This window comes from Schistocerca americana, chromosome 5, assembly GCF_021461395.2.
Source record: "Schistocerca americana isolate TAMUIC-IGC-003095 chromosome 5, iqSchAmer2.1, whole genome shotgun sequence".
In the NCBI taxonomy this organism is placed as follows: Eukaryota; Metazoa; Arthropoda; class Insecta; order Orthoptera; family Acrididae; genus Schistocerca; species Schistocerca americana.
In genome coordinates this window covers 633,444,816-633,463,904 of record NC_060123.1, presented here as the reverse complement: position 1 = coordinate 633,463,904, position 19,089 = coordinate 633,444,816, and the positions used below count along the sequence as shown (strand labels likewise).

The following is a 19,089-nucleotide window of genomic DNA, read 5'->3' as shown; positions in this document are numbered from 1 at the left end:
ATCTTACTTCTCTTGAAACGGATCGCAAATTTTTGATACCATACGCATCCAGCGATTCACAATGACAACGCTTAGCAACTTTCAACAAGCATTAAACATAATTTCAGACCTTTGAATCGGGATTGTGGGTATGCTATTGTATTGTCATTTGGAATGTGCTGTCAATTAAAAGCGTCTGAGCAGCACGATTCCAACAATTATTTACAGTCTGGAGTGCAGCTGCCAGTATGTAATACAGTACAGCTCGCTGCACCTGTGTCGGTCTCCTAAATATTGTGCTTAAAATGGAATCAACAGCTCAGCGAAACAACAAGAAAGCCTACTATTAACCACGAAGCTTATGATCTTGCTAAAAAAAAAATCAGCATTTTATTTTACTAACGAAAGGTACAAGAGACCCAGTAGATTCCAGAAGGAAAGGTAAGGAAGCAATTGCTCGAAGATGTTCGTAGCTCTCCCGCCGGATTTCCCATCCCTTGGCGACCACCTTGCGTCATATTCCGATACAGAAGATCGACCGGTCGATAGGTATCCGCCGGCAGCGGCCGCAGCCCCGTAGCATCATATCGGAATCCGCATTAGGGCACAGCCGGCAAGCAGCGGCGGCAGAACACGGCCCGCTGCGAGCTGCGGCCCTTCTACAAATGCGATCTCCACTTATCGAGACGCGGAGCTCTGCGGCCTCACGGGGGCCGGGAGAGCACTTCCATCAAGGAAACATTCAATCCAATACGTGTACCGAGACGTCTCCTGTGTGTTACGTCTTTCTCTAGTCGAGCAATCGTGCTAATGGTGCCCTTTATTTCATTTCAAATCTTAGTTGTAAAGAATCTATGCCCTTTTCCATCACCTTCTGGTACCTTTTCTTTTCTTTTATGCAGAAGTTACTGGTGAGGGTACCTTATTAATAGATATTAAAACTGAGCCTTTTTTTTCTTTAGTGTTATTTTCAAACCTGGGTACAGGCAGGCCAGCAGCAGCTCTTTGGCGGCTCTTTGGCCTCAGAGAAACACACAATATAGAAACGAAGACATCGAGAGAAAAAAAATGGCGGACATAGAAACGGAGACAATCACTTTTTAAAATACATGGAGCAGTTCACGGGTGTAGAGTCCAAGATAAAATTTGTTCAGACACTTGGACAGAGACGAATATTGTCACACGTGAACAGAGGTGCACAAAAACGAGCAATCGTGCTAATGGTGCCCTTTATTTCATTTCAAATCTTAGTTGTAAAGAATCTATGCCCTTTTCCATCACCTTCTGGTACCTTTTCTTTTCTTTTATGCAGAAGTTACTGGTGAGGGTACCTTATTAATAGATATTAAAACTGAGCCTTTTTTTTCTTTAGTGTTATTTTCAAACCTGGGTACAGCAGGCCAGCAGCAGCTCTTTGGCGGCTCTTTGGCCTCAGAGAAACACACAATATAGAAACGAAGACATCGAGAGAAAAAAAATGGCGGACATAGAAACGGAGACAATCACTTTTTAAAATACATGGAGCAGTTCACGGGTGTAGAGTCCAAGATAAAATTTGTTCAGACACTTGGACAGAGACGAATATTGTCACACGTGAACAGAGGTGCACAAAAACGAGCAATCGTGCTAATGGTGCCCTTTATTTCATTTCAAATCTTAGTTGTAAAGAATCTATGCCCTTTTCCATCACCTTCTGGTACCTTTTCTTTTCTTTTATGCAGAAGTTACTGGTGAGGGTACCTTATTAATAGATATTAAAACTGAGCCTTTTTTTTCTTTAGTGTTATTTTCAAACCTGGGTACAGCAGGCCAGCAGCAGCTCTTTGGCGGCTCTTTGGCCTCAGAGAAACACACAATATAGAAACGAAGACATCGAGAGAAAAAAAATGGCGGACATAGAAACGGAGACAATCACTTTTTAAAATACATGGAGCAGTTCACGGGTGTAGAGTCCAAGATAAAATTTGTTCAGACACTTGGACAGAGACGAATATTGTCACACGTGAACAGAGGTGCACAAAAACGAGCAATCGTGCTAATGGTGCCCTTTATTTCATTTCAAATCTTAGTTGTAAAGAATCTATGCCCTTTTCCATCACCTTCTGGTACCTTTTCTTTTCTTTTATGCAGAAGTTACTGGTGAGGGTACCTTATTAATAGATATTAAAACTGAGCCTTTTTTTTCTTTAGTGTTATTTTCAAACCTGGGTACAGCAGGCCAGCAGCAGCTCTTTGGCGGCTCTTTGGCCTCAGAGAAACACACAATATAGAAACGAAGACATCGAGAGAAAAAAAATGGCGGACATAGAAACGGAGACAATCACTTTTTAAAATACATGGAGCAGTTCACGGGTGTAGAGTCCAAGATAAAATTTGTTCAGACACTTGGACAGAGACGAATATTGTCACACGTGAACAGAGGTGCACAAAAACGAGCAATCGTGCTAATGGTGCCCTTTATTTCATTTCAAATCTTAGTTGTAAAGAATCTATGCCCTTTTCCATCACCTTCTGGTACCTTTTCTTTTCTTTTATGCAGAAGTTACTGGTGAGGGTACCTTATTAATAGATATTAAAACTGAGCCTTTTTTTTCTTTAGTGTTATTTTCAAACCTGGGTACAGCAGGCCAGCAGCAGCTCTTTGGCGGCTCTTTGGCCTCAGAGAAACACACAATATAGAAACGAAGACATCGAGAGAAAAAAAATGGCGGACATAGAAACGGAGACAATCACTTTTTAAAATACATGGAGCAGTTCACGGGTGTAGAGTCCAAGATAAAATTTGTTCAGACACTTGGACAGAGACGAATATTGTCACACGTGAACAGAGGTGCACAAAAACGAATAATACTGAACCACTTAAGCACAAATCGACGACACACACAGAACACGAGGCGTAGATCTCCGGCGCGCGAATGTTCACTAACCGTGTACGAGTCCGGGGACCTGCCAAGAAAGGAGGAGGGGGGTGGAAGAGAGAGAGGGGAGAGCAGATGCCAAGGGCAGGGGAGATAGGGGGAAGGGCGGAAGGGGGGGGGAAGCCGGGGGAAAGAGGGGAGGAGACTGGGGAAAAGGAAAGAGAAGGGAAGGGAAGAGAAGGGAGGGAGGGTGCCGAAAGGAAAGGACACAGGAAGTGGGGGGGAGGATCAAAGTTGGTAGGAGGGGTAGATGGAGGGGAGGAGGACATCATCAGGGAGGGGGAGCTGACGGAAGCCACCTTGGGAGAGGGTAAGGAGGGTGGAGAGATGGAGACCGGGTGGGACGTGGGAATACAGGCGCGGCAGCGGGTGGGGGTGGGAGAGGATGAGGGAGACTACCGGGTGAGGAGGATCGAGTTTGTGTGAGGTGTACAGGATCCGTCAAAACTGAGCTTTTTTTTTTCTTTATTGTTATTTTGAAACCTGTATTACAGGCAGGCCTGCAGCAGTATACGACGCCGCTCTTTGGCCGCAGAGAAACACAAATATATAAATGAAGACACTTAGAGAAAAAACATGGTGGACATATAAACAGAGACAAACACTTTTTAAAATACAAGGTGCCGTTCACGGGCATAGAGTCCAAGAGAAAATTGTTCAGACACTTGGACACAGACAGAGACGAAAACTGTCACACATGAACGTAGGTGCACAAAACGAATAACACTGAATCACTTAAGCACAAAACGACGGCACACACAGAGCAGGAGGTGTTGATCTCTCGCGCGCGAATGTTCACTAACTGTGTACGAGTCCGGGGACCTGCCAAGAGAGGAGGAGGGGGGGGTGGGAGAGGAAGAGGGGAGAGCTGATGCCAAGGGCAGGGAGATAGGGGGAAGGGAGGAAGGGGGAGGGGAAGCCCGGGGGAAAAGGGAAGGAGGGAGGGGATGGGGGAAAAGGAATGAGGAGGGTGCCTAAAGGAAAGGACACAGGAAGTGGGGGGGGGGAGGATCAAAGTTGATAGGAGGGGTAGATGGAGGGGAGGAGGACATCATCAGGGAGGGGGAGCTGGCGGAAGCCACCTTGGGAGAGGGTGAGGAGGGTGGAGAGGCGGAGACCGGGTGGGACGTGGGAATACAGGCCCGGCAGTGGGCGGGGGTGGGAGAGGATGGGGGAGACAAGCGGATGAGGAGGATCGAGTTTGCGGGAGGTGTACAGGATCCGTCAAACTGAGCATCATGTACGCGGTTTAATCTTGTTGTCTCCGTAAGTTCGGAGATCTCCGCCAACCGTAAAGTCGTCAGTTGAGTCTCGTCTCGCACAATTAGAATCTACTAGCGAACCAACACAATGACTGCTGTGTCAGCAGTGATTATTGCTCTTTCTCTGTATGTGTACAGGGTGGTCCATTGATAGGGACCGGGCCAAATATCTCACGAAATAGCGTCAAACGAAACTCGTCTAGCTTGAAGAGGGAAAGCAGATAGCGCTATGGTTGGCCTGCTAGATGGCGCTGCCATAGGTCAAACGGATATCAACAGCGTTTTTTTAAAATAGGAACCCCCATTTTTATTACATATTAGTGTAGTACGTAAAGAAATAAGAATGTTTTAGTTGGACCACTTTTTTCGCTTTGTGATAGAAGGCACAGTAATAGTCACAAACGCATAAGTACGTGGTATCGCGAAACATTCCGCCAGTGCGGACGGTATTTGCTTCGTGATACATTACCCGTGTTAAAATGGACCGTTAACCAATTGCGGAAAAGGTCGATATAGTGTGGATATCTTGCTATTTTGATCAAAATGCACAACGGGAGTGTGCTATGTATGCTGCTCGGTATCCTGGACGACATCGTCCAAGTGTCCGGACCGTTCGCCCGATAGTTACGTTATTTATGGAAATAGGAAGTGTTCAGCCACATGTGAAACGTCAACCACGACCTGCAACAAATGATGATTCGCAAGTAGGTGTTTTAGCTGCTGTCGCGGCTAATCCGCACATCAGTAGCAGACAAATTGCGCGAGAATCGGGAATCTCAAAAACGTCGGTGTTGAGAATGCTACATCAACATCGATTGCACCCGTACCATGTTCTATGGACCAGTAATTGCATGACGACGACTTTGAACGTTGTGTACAGATCTGCAACTGGGCACAAGAGAAATTACGGGACGATCACAGATTATTTGCACGCTTTCTATTTAGCGACGAAGCGTCATTCACCAACAGCGCTAACGTAAACCGGCATAATGTGCACTATTGGGCAACGGAAAATCCACGATGGCTGCGACAAGTGGAATATCAGCGATCTCGGCGGGTTAATGTATGGGGCGGCATTATGGGAGGAAGGATAATTGGCCCCCATTTTGTCGATGGCAATCTAAATGGTGCAATGTATGCTGATTACCTACGTAATGTTCTACCGATGTTACTACAAATTGTTTCACTGCATGACAGAATGGCGATGTACTTCCAACATGATGGATCTCCGGCACGTAGCTCGCGTGCGGTTGAAGCGGTATTGAACAGCATATTTCATGAAAGGTGGATTGGTCGTCGAAGAACCATAGCTATACGTTCACCGGATCTGACGTCCCCGGATTTCCTTCTGTGGGGAAAGTTGAATGATATTCGCTATAGTGATCCACCGACAACGCCTGACAACATGCGTCAGCGCATTCTCAATGCAAGTGCGAACATTACGGAAGGCGAACTACTCGCTGTTGAGAGGAATGTCGTTACACGTATTGCCAAATGCATAGAGGTTGACGGACATCATTTTGAGCATTTATTGCATTAATGTGGTATTTACAGGTAATCACGCTGTAACAGCATGCGATCTCAGAAATGATAAGTTCATAAAGGTACATGAATCACATTGGAACAACTGAAATAAAATGTTCAAACGTACCTATGTTCTGTATTTTAGTTTAAAAAACCTACCTATTACCAACTGTTCGTCTAGAATTGTGAGCCATATGTTTGACGAATATGTAATAAAATATGGGGCTTCCTATCTAAAATAAACGCAGTTGATATCCGTGGGCCAACCATAGCGCCATCTGGTTTCCCCCTTCAAGCTAGACAAGTTTCGTACTTTGTATTTTTTTCGCTTGAGACTTATTTCGTGAGATATTTGGCCCGGTCACGATCAATGGACCACCCTGTATACAGGGTGCTCAGAAAGTGTCTGCAAAAGTTGTGAGAGTGTTGCAGAATATGGCGTGCGGAGAAATAATTTTTAAGAAATAATTCGAAACTTTGCACCGTTTCCGAGTTAATTAGCATTGAAATTAGCTATTCAGGCTGTTGCACACGCAAACGCGTTGTTCGTTTGGTTTCTAAAAACGGAACACGGGAGTGATACAAAAATTGGACGTCGGAGGTTAGTAAGTGGCGAACCCGACCCAGGGGCTGAGCAGTCTTGTGCGCTATCATCCATACTGTGACAACAACTGACACTGTTTCTATCTGGCGGGCAACATGAATGTGCTCGCGCAAGAGCCTCATTCGCTAGCTTCAATGCTAATTACCTAGGAAACGACGCAACCTATCAAATTTTTTCTTAACACTTATTTCTCAGCACAACCCAACATTCACCACTCTCACGAGCTTGTCAGACTTTTTCTGACCACCCTGCATAAAGGAGTAATCGAAACAGATAAAGTTTCCGGATATTTTTAAATTCAGAGATACAGTTGTAATTCAAGTGTTCGTAAATACCCAACGCACACATCAACACCGTGCCAATTTGAGAATTAAACCTTTAGTCCTGAATGTAGTTATCTGTAGGAAGTCAGTAACATTCAGCTAATTCATCTTTTTTTTGTTGTTGTCTATGTTCATAATCCCCGATAGAAGAGGAGATTTTTACTGCATAAATGGCAAATGTGTTCAGTTTCAGTATAATGTTCCTAAGTTGCTAACCACATTGATTTGAACGTTGTTAACGACATTTCACAAAGCATATAAAGTTATCGAAGATCAGAGAACTGGCGCTGCTACTAACTCAAGAAAATTTCATTTCTTTTTATAATACGAGTATTATGCTTCCCTTAGAGGAACTACTTAGTTTAATGTTGATACCTTTTGTAATATATGATTTCATTAATGTTCTGTTTTTGTCTTTATGAAAAATATGAAGACCTCCTTTCCACTTACTTTATGGCTAGTAATAGGTACTACACCTACAGTTTTCCATGGCAGAATACACTTCCATCCCCAATAATGTATCTATGGAACTGTGGCACCTATGATGTTGCCAAGGCACCGTGATTGCTATAATCTGCATTCCACTAAATTTTTATTTAATAAATGCGTGAAGATTAAATTCTATCATGTGACTGTGTAGAGAGAGACAGAAACTATCTCGCCAGTCAATTACGCAATGTGCGTATTTCATGATCTCTGTCCTTTGTGAGGGAGAACGATTTCGTTGCTGAATACAGGTCACGGATACCGTAAGCCAACTAAACTGGCCATCTGAAATTGAATGGCGGCTATTAAAACTTTTTAATCCACCGAAGCACATATCGGTATGTTTCGAACTTGTCAAAATGGATTTTTCGTCTTACGCTGCTTTCACAGGAAAACATATTACATAAAGATGTGGTGTGACAAGAACGCGTCACCCAAATTGGAAGGAATAGAAAGCGATCTGGCTAATGCAAAACAAACCGTGTACGAAGTTTGCCAAGCAAAGACATCAGACAAAGTGATACACCTTCTTCCTTAAATTTTGTTTTGAAAAAATTTAATTGAGAATTTGTTGAGGAGTTTGGGAATCGATGTTGATGAGATGAAACCATGCACAAGAATATAGTCACCAGAGTGTGGGTCAGCACACCCAATGCACTTCTCCTACCAGCAGTAACGTGAGTGTATGGTACTCTGTCGATGTGTCGAGTTTTTCTCACTACCGTTACAACTCAAAATCCATAAAAAGTGGCTCTGGGATAATGTGTGGTTTTTATCATAATAATCATAATCATCATCATCATCATCATTATAATAATAATAATTATTATTATTAACAGCCATTAGACGTACATTATCAGACAGACTCCTCTGAATTATAAGTTACTTTTCCAAAATCGTCGAACTCTTGGATATGAAACCCCATTTAGTTTACCAAATTCACCCTAGGCCATTTTTAAAATTACTGCATAATACTTTTATTGTCCATGTTGCCGCTGTCTTTACCTGCCAAAAATACAAAAACGAATGGTCTGGTTCAATGATTTCATTGTTATATTTTGCTATTTCATTTCTAGTATTTCGATATACATTATTATAATCATTTTTAACGATTCTTATCCGATTTTCAAAATTACTCCATTAATGTTTCTTAAGCATATCTCTCAGCCTTATGTCACTGGCAAAAGTAATGGTCCTCTATAATTACTTGGGTCATTGTTTGATCCTATCTTATCCAGGGAATGTATAATGGCTGCTTCCCAGTCCTCTAGATTTACCTCTATCTTTTAGAATTTTTTAAATTATATTTTTAAGTATAAATGTAGGGCTTTCCGCAATTCTACCATAGTTCCATCCTCACCGATTACCGTACTGTTTTCCAATCGAGCATATAATTTCTTTAACTTATTCTAAATCTGGAGCTCTCGAGTTGTCATTTTACTGCAAGTTTTACTAAAGATAAACTTTGATTCAGGGTCATGATTTTGTGTAAATATTCAAAAGTTTTAAGCAACTAGATGCACAAATATGGGAAAACCCGGTGGATTTCGGAAAGACAGTTGATGCTGCGAAAAAATTTAAAATCTAAAAAATATTCTACTAATGAGTCAGGTAAGAAGCCATTATACAACAGTTACATTTGTAGATTTTACGAAAGAGTAAGATTCCACTGTCATTAATTCCCTCATCACTATTATGGAAGAATTATGTTTAGATACTAAAACTACAAATATTATCCAAGACACAATAACGAATGCTTTATCTAAGATCAGGTTCTGTTCATAACTCTACATGAACTTTGAGTTAAAAACAGGAGTCATGCAAGAAGACGACCTATCACCTTTGTTCCGTTGAGACGGTGATTAAAGACCGGACAAACTTCTACACAATAGGCAACAAATTGGGAAACCAAAGAGATGACATCTCTGTGAACTGACTGACATTTACAAATGACATTGTCTTCATAACAGATACCCAAGAAACTGCCAAAATCTGCAAAAAGTCTAACTGTGCAAACGGGGAAGATCTGTTAACAAATTTCTTTCGCAAAGCAGAATCTATAAAAGATGTTGAAAACTGCCGTTAGAAATTACTTATAAATCGAAAATAAAGTCAAGAAAGTGAATCAGATATTTAGGTGGGTGGCTAAGCATAAGCAACAACGCAAAAGACAGTCTAGGGAAAAGGAAAAATAAGTTGAAAACCAGAAACGTATAGAAGAAGAAGACTTTATCATGGGACACCAGAAGTGAACACTACAGTAGAGTAGTGAGTCCTTTACCGTCTACGGCGCCGAAACACTAATGCAAAAGGGTGGCATAAAGTAAATTACGATGGAGGAAGAAGACTGGATAGTAGCATACTTTGCCCAAGAGAAGCAGAAACAGAATACAAGATGCACAGCGTATCTGAGAAACTAACACACCCAGTGCGCATAACAAAAATGTCATTCTTTGAACATTTAATTATAATGGAAGTGACAGAGTGACCAAGCAAATTTTTAGTGATATTGTGAACTTGAAACGACAACCTTCATAGTTTACACAATCAATGACCTCAAAGAAGGAAACATCAACATAATGGACATATGGCAGGAATTTATTTACTACCAGAATTCAGAATGCGGTCTTCATGGACGACTAAGGAAGAAATGGGAAACAGCCTCATAACATCGAACAGTTTCGGAAGCAGAGATCAGAACACATGAAACGAATATGGGTGAAGAGGAAGAAGAGTTCATGTTCCATGAAATGAAATATTGCTTTAACGTGCTCTGTGAAACGGCTACTCGAATAAATAAATACTAACGTAGTTTTTCAGTATGAGGTCTGTTCCATTCTATTTTTACAAGTTATTACGTAAATTCTAAATAATAGGACCCATTTTAACCACCGCAGGGTGTCAATTTTAATCCTTTAATGAAATTTACGGCGGTTAAAATGGCTCCATCATTTACACGATAGACTGAGGATGTGGGTCTGTATATGAAGAAACCATGTAAGTTATTCACATCATCTGATAATGACAGTCTAAGAAGTCTATATCGGCTCTGCTATCTCTTCTGTGTCCTGAGACTGAGACATATCAGAAAAAAATGTTTACAAGACCATCATTGTGCTCCGCTAAGAGGGTTTTCTCTCTGTGTGTTAGTTTGTGCAACATTTTATTCGTTTACTCATTTCGCTGTTGAGGTTTATGTACACTGCTGCCAAACAGAACATTTTCATCAAGGAAACAAAGCTGATTCACGTATATTCCTTCTTCGTTTCTCCAGTTCAAGACGCTTAAAATGCCTCTACGAACGAGGAGAACAATTTTTGAGCAGTACAATCTACGTACCTCATTATACTTTTAGGTCTGAATTTCGAATTATCCTCTTGAAGCTCAGTGGAAAGTGTAGCGCTGACATTTATATTCATCAGTGCCGTATTTCTCGAAAGCTGAGTGTACACGTTTGGTTGTAGCAGAATCAAAAAATCTATGAATTTCAGAAGCAGAGGTAATAAATTCTCTATGAATTCCAGAAGCAGAGGTAATAATTTCTTACTCCTCCATTCCATAATTTTCTTTAAGGTTTTTAGTTAGACCATTGTGTTATATCCGCTTCACATGGTAGTAAAAATCTCATGTGCAATAATCTTGGTAATAACTTCCTGTGATACAGCCTTTAACCTCTGTTGTGAGACCAGTTTGTCGAATACTGCTGTGTTCTATGGTAGGTAATCAGATTGAATTTTATTGTGATCCAGCCTAAGGTCATGACTTCTGAAAAAAGGTAATTAAAACGTATTTGTCTTCAACTGATGCAGTTAGCGCACCTTATCATTATTGTATATTAAATTGAGTGGTTGGTAACTAAATGGTTAATGGTCAGACACGAAGTCCAAAAGTTGGGAACTGACTCCTCAATTGATCCCAATATATTTTTCTCTCGTTTATGAGTTCTTCTACCTCTGGAAATTATTATTTTCATGTGTGAGAAACACCAATGTGTATTTCCGTTTGAAATTAACTTTAAAATTCCCCTCATAAGTGACTGGATAAGTCAGTTTGAACATCGGAAACACACAAATTAAGTGCAATCTCTATCAAAGGTTGTGTGGCATGCAAAGCAATCCTCATGTTGAAGTCAGCTTTAGCTACAATTTTTAAATCAAATTCCTGTACTCAAGTCCAGTTATTCATTTAATTACTGAGAATCTAATATTTAATTTTGCATTCCAAGTTGATTTTTCGATCCTGCGAATCTACCAGTAGATAATATGTTTGGAAGCTATTACATACCAGTTATTGTTTACTTCTTGCGTCTTAAGCGAACTGCAATTTAAGAACGTTTTCCATGAAACGCGTTTAGTTTCATTTAAAAGAAAATGCGCAACGCGTCTGGTGTGACAACAGTCTTAAATTGCGGCACACTTGAAACGGAAGAAGGAGCTAATAATGGATCTTCCACGAGACTGTTCGATTGTTATTGTGACTGAATTTTGTGATGGAGCATTACAATATTTTTGTTTCTACTTCCATTATACATACATTCTATGACTTTCAATGCCTTGCACTCTTCCGACATACACAACTTCTCCTTCATTTATTCAAAATATCTAGGATTTTATTACATTATTTTATCTCTTGGATGCACTGTAATCCACGGCTTTTATGACAGTCCACTAACAAAGTTCTTACTGACTCTGGTGTCCTCCACAGTAATTGCTACTTTCACAGAAAATATGCTGCTCTTTAGATTACTAAAACGCTGATAGAAGCGCAGAATATGTTACGTTAATCTACAAATCTGTAAAGGGAAAGGAATTGTCCGAACAATGACCTGTACAATTATAACTGTGCAAAGCCTTATAATAAGTACTATGTAGTTAAGCGCTGTTCGTGGAAAATATTAGTGGGCATAGTTGTTATTTCAAAGCTAGCTTTCAATAAGCCACCTCCCAAGTACATAAATGTCTTGACGATTAGGTGATTTCGCCTCATGGGGATTATTAAAATACATCATACAAAAAATTACACTTACACCACGTCATGATCCGCACGGCAGTGTCGATATAAAAAGTAATCTACATATACATCTACACTCCGCAAACAACGTTACGATATGCAACGGAATGTGTTATGATACCGCTACGTGATTTCTTCTCTGTTCCATGCGAAAGTGTCGTGTGGGAAAAACGACTATCGACAATCCCCTCGTATTCAACGTAACTTTTCGAACACTCTCGTTGTAGTCATTTCGAGGGACGTATGTGGATGTATGTAGTGTGTTGCCTGAGTCTTCAAGGAAAGTACTCTCTCGGCATTTCAATAGAAACCCTCTCTGTGATGTACAACATCTCTCTTGTATCGTCTGCCACTGACTATCGCGCCAGGCAAACGATCCTGTGAGGATACGTGCCACTCTTCGTTGGATCTTGACTGCCTCTTATATTAATGCAACCTGGTGAGGGTTTCAGACTGCTGAGCAAGACACAATGATCAGTCAGAAATGTGTGAGGGTTTCAGACTGCTGAGCAAGACACAATAATCAGTCAAAAAGTGTTTCATAACTCACTTCGTTCGAGGATGATTTACATTTACATCGGATTCGTCCTATGAATCTCTGAATGACATCTGCTTTTTCTACTCTTTTTTCTACGTGGTCAGTCCACTCTAGGCCGCTCCCTACGTTTTTACAGTAGTTCCTCTTTCCAGAAATTTGTCATCAATAGCGTACTTATACAGTAGCGGATTACTTCTCGTATAAAGGGTGTTATAACTGCAGATATTTTTACATGAGGTGCCTTAATATGTACGCACATCAGTGTGTTTGTTACTTTTCTGTGTCCAACAGTATTTCCAGAAACACGTAACATAATTTACTGCCTGATTCTTTTCTGCACAGTCGTAACTGCACCAGTAAGTGGACGACGGATGTCAGCACAGACATATGGTTTTTCGTCCACGTGTCCACACTTTAACATCTGACGGGTGCCTAGGGGCAAATAAGCACCAACGGATTGTTCTTACTACATGCACCTGGAGGTACTACCCAACGTAAAAACATTTGCTATAATTATTACTCTGCAAATGAAGTAAACAATGATGTAATGCTGTTCAGTACATCGCCCTCAGTCACCAACATAATCACCTGCATTAATACCAATTACACCCTGTATATGAGCAGTATGTTACATTTATTTACGTTCAGAGTCAACTGCCAGTCCCTGCATCATCCCTGTATCTTTTACAGATCTTCCTGCAGTTCACTAAGTTATTCTGTCATTGCTTCCTTGTTATAGACAACTAAATCATCTGCAGACAGTCTCATGGAGCTTCCCGATGTTATCAAATGGTTCAAATAGCTCTGAGCACTATGGGACTTAACATCTGTGGTCATCAGTCCCCTAGAACGTAGAACTACTTAAACCTAACTAACCTAAGGACATCACACACATCCAAGCCCGAGGCAGGATTCGAACCTGCGACCGTAGCGGTCACGCGGTTCCAGACTGAAGCGCCTAGAACCGCACGGCCACACCGGCCCGCCAGATGTTATCAGTAACGTTCCTAATAAGAGTCCAAATGCAACAGATGAGGGCAAAACATTCTGTATGTAGTATTTCACAGTTGTGATAAACGTGCACGTACGTTCTACGGCTGTACCCCACTGGTGTGTAGATCATGACGTTATGTAAGCAAAACATTGTTTTCTGAGATATATCTTGATAATGATCAATGTGACGACATCAACTACTCGACAGAAACGAAATAAAGTATTTATTTAAAAGAAAAAGTTACTTCCCTCAAATGGTACTTATAAAGTGTTACGATGCATCTTCATTAGGTTACTGATCTGCCAGAACGAGTAGCGTGTATGAAATGCAATTGGAGGGGAGGTTATTTGGCAGAGAGACCTAAAGAGGTAGGTAACATTCCCACGTGCTCGTGTTGGGCAGAAAGCAGGTGTTAGTGAAGCACATGTGGGCCGGCCCTCGGACCAGTGGCGGAGCGGGCGGCTCGGTCGCTTACCAGGCTCGGGCGTGACAAAGAGCTCTTCCGCGACGGAGGAGGATTGCTCCTCAGGCGGGCTATCAGTTGTGGTTGTAGGGGGGCCTGCGGAACAGACAAGAAGAGCCACGGTCAGAACACTCTGCTCCGCCTCCACTGCCTGCATGCGTTAGTCGCTCAACATGCCGCACTCTGGTTAGTCAGCCAACATCTACTTTGCTGCCCATTAGCCGGTTCCACACGGGCGTGCCCAGAAAGAAACAGAACAAAAAACACACAGTAATCAGTAGGAAAATACAGGTCTGCTATAAATGATCCATTTCTTTTCTAGGCTCTACAGGCTGTTATGGATATAAGTGCAAGATGGTTCAAATGGCTCTGAGCACTATGGGACTTAACATCTATGGTCATCCGTCCCCTAGAACTTAGAACTACTTAAACTTAACTAACCTAAGGACAACACACAACACGCAGTCATCACGAGGCAGAGAAAATCCCTGACCCCGCCGGCAATCGAACCCGGGAACCCGGGCGCGGGAAGCGAGAACGCTACCACACGACCACGAGCTGCGGACTAAGTGCAAGACATTGTGATTATTGGTACCTTAATGTGTAACCAATCAAGGGTGTTATTTATTACTTTTTGTGGTCTAAGAGTCTTCCCACAAACACTACCTGGTATTTTTCGCACAGTGGTAACAGCATTTCTAGCGGGACTACACCTGTCAACATAGGCTAAGAATTTTGCGTCCATGAGTCCACACTTCAACATCTGACCTGCTGCCCACGGAAGAATACGCATTAATGGCTTTCGCTTGTCCCATGTACTTGGAAAATATTAAGTAAACAAACTAAAAACAAGCTACTTCTAATAGCAATAATTACGAGGGTGAGTCAAATGAAAACCTTAAATATTTTTTAAACGTTATTTAGTGTGCAGAAGTGGTACAAAGCTGTATCACTTTTCAACACAATCTCCTAAACACTCAATGCAAGTCCTCTAGCGCTTACAAAGTGCATAAATTCCTTTCGAAAAAAATTCTTTTGGTAGTCCGCGCAACCACTCATGCACCGTACCTCTTCATCAGAACGGAACTTCTTTCCTCCCATTGCGTCTTTGAATGGTCTAAACATATGGAAATCACTTGGGGCAAGGTCTGGTGACTATGGTGGATGAGGAAGACACTCAAAATGCAGGTCTGTGATTGTTACAACTGTTGTACGGGCAGTGTGGGGCCGTGCATTGTCATGTTGCTAAAGCACACCTGCTGACGGCAACCCACATCACTTTGATTTGATTGCCGGCCGCAGATGATATTTTAGGAGATCTGTGTATGATTCACTGGTGACAGTCGTTCCCCTAGGCATGTAATGCTCCAAAATGATGCCTTTTTCGTCCCAAAAGAGAGTCAGCATAACCTTCTCTGCTGATGGTTTTTGTTCAGAACTTCTTTGGTTTTGGTGATGAGGAATGGCGCCATTCCTTGCTCTCTCTCTTCGTTTCCGGTTGGTGGAAGTGAACCCAGGTTTCGTCCCCAGTAACCATTCTTGCAAGGAAGCCATCACCTTCTCGTTCAAAGCACCAAAGAAGTTCTTCACAAGCATCAACACGTCGTCCTCTCATTTCAGGAGTCAGCTGTCGTGGTACCCATCTTGCACACATTTTGTGAAACTGGCGCACATCATGCACAATGTGATTTGGTGATCCATGACTAATCTGTAAACATTTTGCAATGTCATTCAGTGTCACCCGGCGGTTTTCCTTGACTATGGCTTCAACTACTGCGATGTTCTGTCGAGTCACAACTCGCTGTGCCTGACCTGGACGAGGAGCATCTTCCACTGAAGTCACACCATTTGCGAACTTCCTACTCCATTCGCAGACTTGCTGCTGTGACAAAAATGCATCACCGTACTGAACCTTCATTCGCCGATGAATTTCAATAGGTTTCACACTTTCACTACGCAAAAACCGAATAACAGAACGCTGTTCTTCCCTGGTGCAAGTCGCAAGTGGGGTGGCTGTTATATCCTAGCCAGTAATGCCACCCGAGCCCGCTGCCAAAAAGGTTGGCAGCATCAAAGTCCGGACGCCGTCCGCATAAGCAGCGCCAGCGAGACAGGAAATCGCCGCAAGTCTGCGCGCGCCACCGCTGGCTTCTGGCTTCTTAAGTGCTGGAGTCGCGAGCGCTAGGACAGTTCTGTATTCGCCGCTCAGTTGTATACTCGCCACCGAATTGTGTACTTGCTAGTCAGTTGTGTGTTCATCGCAGCAGAGTTGTTGTTTGTCGTCAGCCGACGCTGACCTAGCCGCTCCGACTCGAGCTAGACAGATTTCTGTAGACACGGAGTTCACTACTGTGTTTCTGTATCTTCGTTAATAAAGATAAGTACCGACTTTTATTTAATCAAAGTGTTTGGGTTTTCCTCTTTCTGTTCACTGTTTCAGCGGACCGGTCGGCCCGCTACTAAAAGTGTGGCGGTGACTTCGTAAGCCGTTTCTACAGCGAATTGCTTGTCGCTACGAACGCCGCCACAAAAGTGGCCATCTTTATACTGATACTGCTACGGTATGTATGCATCTGCACTAGCTGCCACCTACATGCCATTCTGCACGCTGTTTGTAGCACACTTACCAACTTACAGGATAACGGCGCGAAATTTCGATTTGTTATTACAAATTTAAGGTTTTCATTTGACTACCCTCGTATTAGTCTGAAAATAAAATAAATACTGATGTAATGTTGTACACTGCACTATCCTCAGTGACTAAGAAAAATGCCTGCACTTATACCCTAGACACCTGTATATTTACCAAAATATTTCATGTACAGATGTGATATATGCACGAATAAAATTGTGAGCTCACCAAGTTTGCATATAGGACTCTGCAGACTTTCTGCTAATGTCCCTCTGATCATGTGACACACTGTAACAGCAGGCCGAAGTGGCCGTGCGGTTAAAGGCGCTGCAGTCTGGAACCGCAAGACCGCTACGGTCGCAGGTTCGAATCCTGCCTCGGGCATGGATGTTTGTGATGTCCTTAGGTTAGTTAGGTTTAACTAGTTCTAAGTTCTAGGGGACTAATGACCTCAGCAGTTGAGTCCCATAGTGCTCAGAGCCATTTGAACCATTTGAACACACTGTAACACCACAGCTCTAATGCTCTACTGATTTATTTTGCTTTTGTTTTATTTAAAATTGCATCGCTGAGCTTCTGTAAATATGTTTGATTGAATAGATAACACAAAATTGTATACTGCTTTCTTTATACAAACTTTGATGTCATGGTTTGGTTCTATGCAGTGTAGTGTACCTGTCATTTAAACTCTTTGTCCCATTTGGAGGGAACAAAACTTACTGTATGTAATTGTAATTTTGTGTGAATAATTTTTTGTAGAGATGTCAATATGTGTAAATGTTTTGTTTTATTTAATGCATTTGGTTGCTGTTATGTAAATAAACTGCTGATCCTCACTTAGGGTTCTTAGTTAGTTTGTATGTAAAAGGTGTAGTGGTTCCCCTCAGGATCGCAACTGTGTAGCGCGCGCAAATTGTGGTTGGCTTAGGTAGAAAAGGTGGAACAAGAGTCAGTCGGGGACGAGCTATGAGTCGGGGACGAGCTACCGAACTGTGCACTGCCATGTAAATTTTGTGTATTGTGTTGGTTCAGAGAGAGTTTTTTTTCTGCCACTTTCCAATGATTCTGATGGATGGATAAATAGCTGGAATGATTCTGGAATTAGTATTCATCATCGCCACCAAGAAGGGACAGAGTCCAGCAGTTCTGCCTGCAAATTCACCTACCAATATGCAGTTGCCACCATATTGCGCAATCATTGCATCGGAATACTACAATGATGTACAGTGAAGGATCAGCTTAATGGATGTGTTAGTGTGCTCAAATATAAGGTAATTTATATCTGAATTTATGTACCTACCTTGATTTTTCTCCTCATCATAACACCTCTCAGGTTCCTCTCCGTTTGAACTAAAGTGATTTCCGAGTGTCCTTACTGAAAGTTCATTAAAGCCCAGTGTTTTCCTAATTGATGCCTCTTGAACATAGTAAAAAGAAAGTTAAAGTTAATGTGGCAAGAGAGTGGATTAAAGTTAATGATGCTTGCTGACAATAATTTTCCCAGTAAAACTGCTTATTAATGTGTTGTTGCCAACTTCAAATTAAAAGTTCTCAACACTGAGGCTTATAAAGGTTTGCTTAGTAAATGATTACATTACTGCTTGTTGTAAATCGCAGAAGGTGAGTCAGTATCTTACATATATGTTAATTTTGTGTCTCACGGTAGTAAAAGTGGAAAACTGCAGTTATGAAACGTTCTATACTCATGTTTGCTAAGTGTTTGTCTCTCTTATGTATTAGAAGTGCATATTAATAATATAACAGGATCCACAGTTTGTCTATTGTGTTAATGCTCGGTAACAAGTAACGGGAAGACAACTAATTTGGAAAATCATAATATCTTTATTCAAATGATAGTGAGAAACAACCTGTTAGTGGATTCCAATTAACTTTCACTTTAAATAGTAAAGTATTTAACTGAGAGTGACTTCACCTATGTACAACTTATAATCCTGCAGTGAATGTTAATAGTAATGATATAAAGACCATTCAGTTTGAACAAGTCCTGAAAGTAATAGAGTGTTTCGGTATCTGTTATAATTTTGCAAATAGTTTGTGCTGCTCCAGTTGTTACCTTCAATCTTAACGTAAACATATGTATGTGTCAGAGTTCATTGCACTCGCGTGTGGCCTAGTATAGGTTGTGTTTATCCATTAGAGTTACTAATAACTATTTTCTTGAACGAGAATGTTAATCATTCTCTTGCCTAGTTAGGCTGGCGACCGTTTTCTTTATCAGTTAAACAGTGCAGATAGGCAAAATTTTGTTTGTTATTGTTCAAATATTTACGTAATTCTGATTTTCATTTCCGATAAGCCACCTCCGTTAGGTACAACACGGTCAACATAACAAAAT

The 19,089-nt window shown here is 41.5% G+C and overlaps 1 protein-coding gene across 4 annotated transcripts in view; it reads right to left on the bottom strand.

Moving 5' to 3' along the window:
• LOC124615449 (hemicentin-1-like) overlaps window positions 1–19,089 on the bottom strand; it is a 1,163,225-nt gene that overhangs the window by 344,519 nt on the left and 799,617 nt on the right. For 3 of the 4 annotated variants that reach the window (XM_047143342.1, XM_047143344.1, XM_047143343.1), the window contains exon 5: window positions 14,114–14,197. The exons of the other annotated variant lie outside the window; for it this stretch is intronic. In XM_047143342.1, the coding sequence (XP_046999298.1) occupies window positions 14,114–14,197 (84 nt within the window). The remainder of the gene's footprint in view (window positions 1–14,113; window positions 14,198–19,089) is intronic. 4 annotated transcript variants of the gene reach the window in all.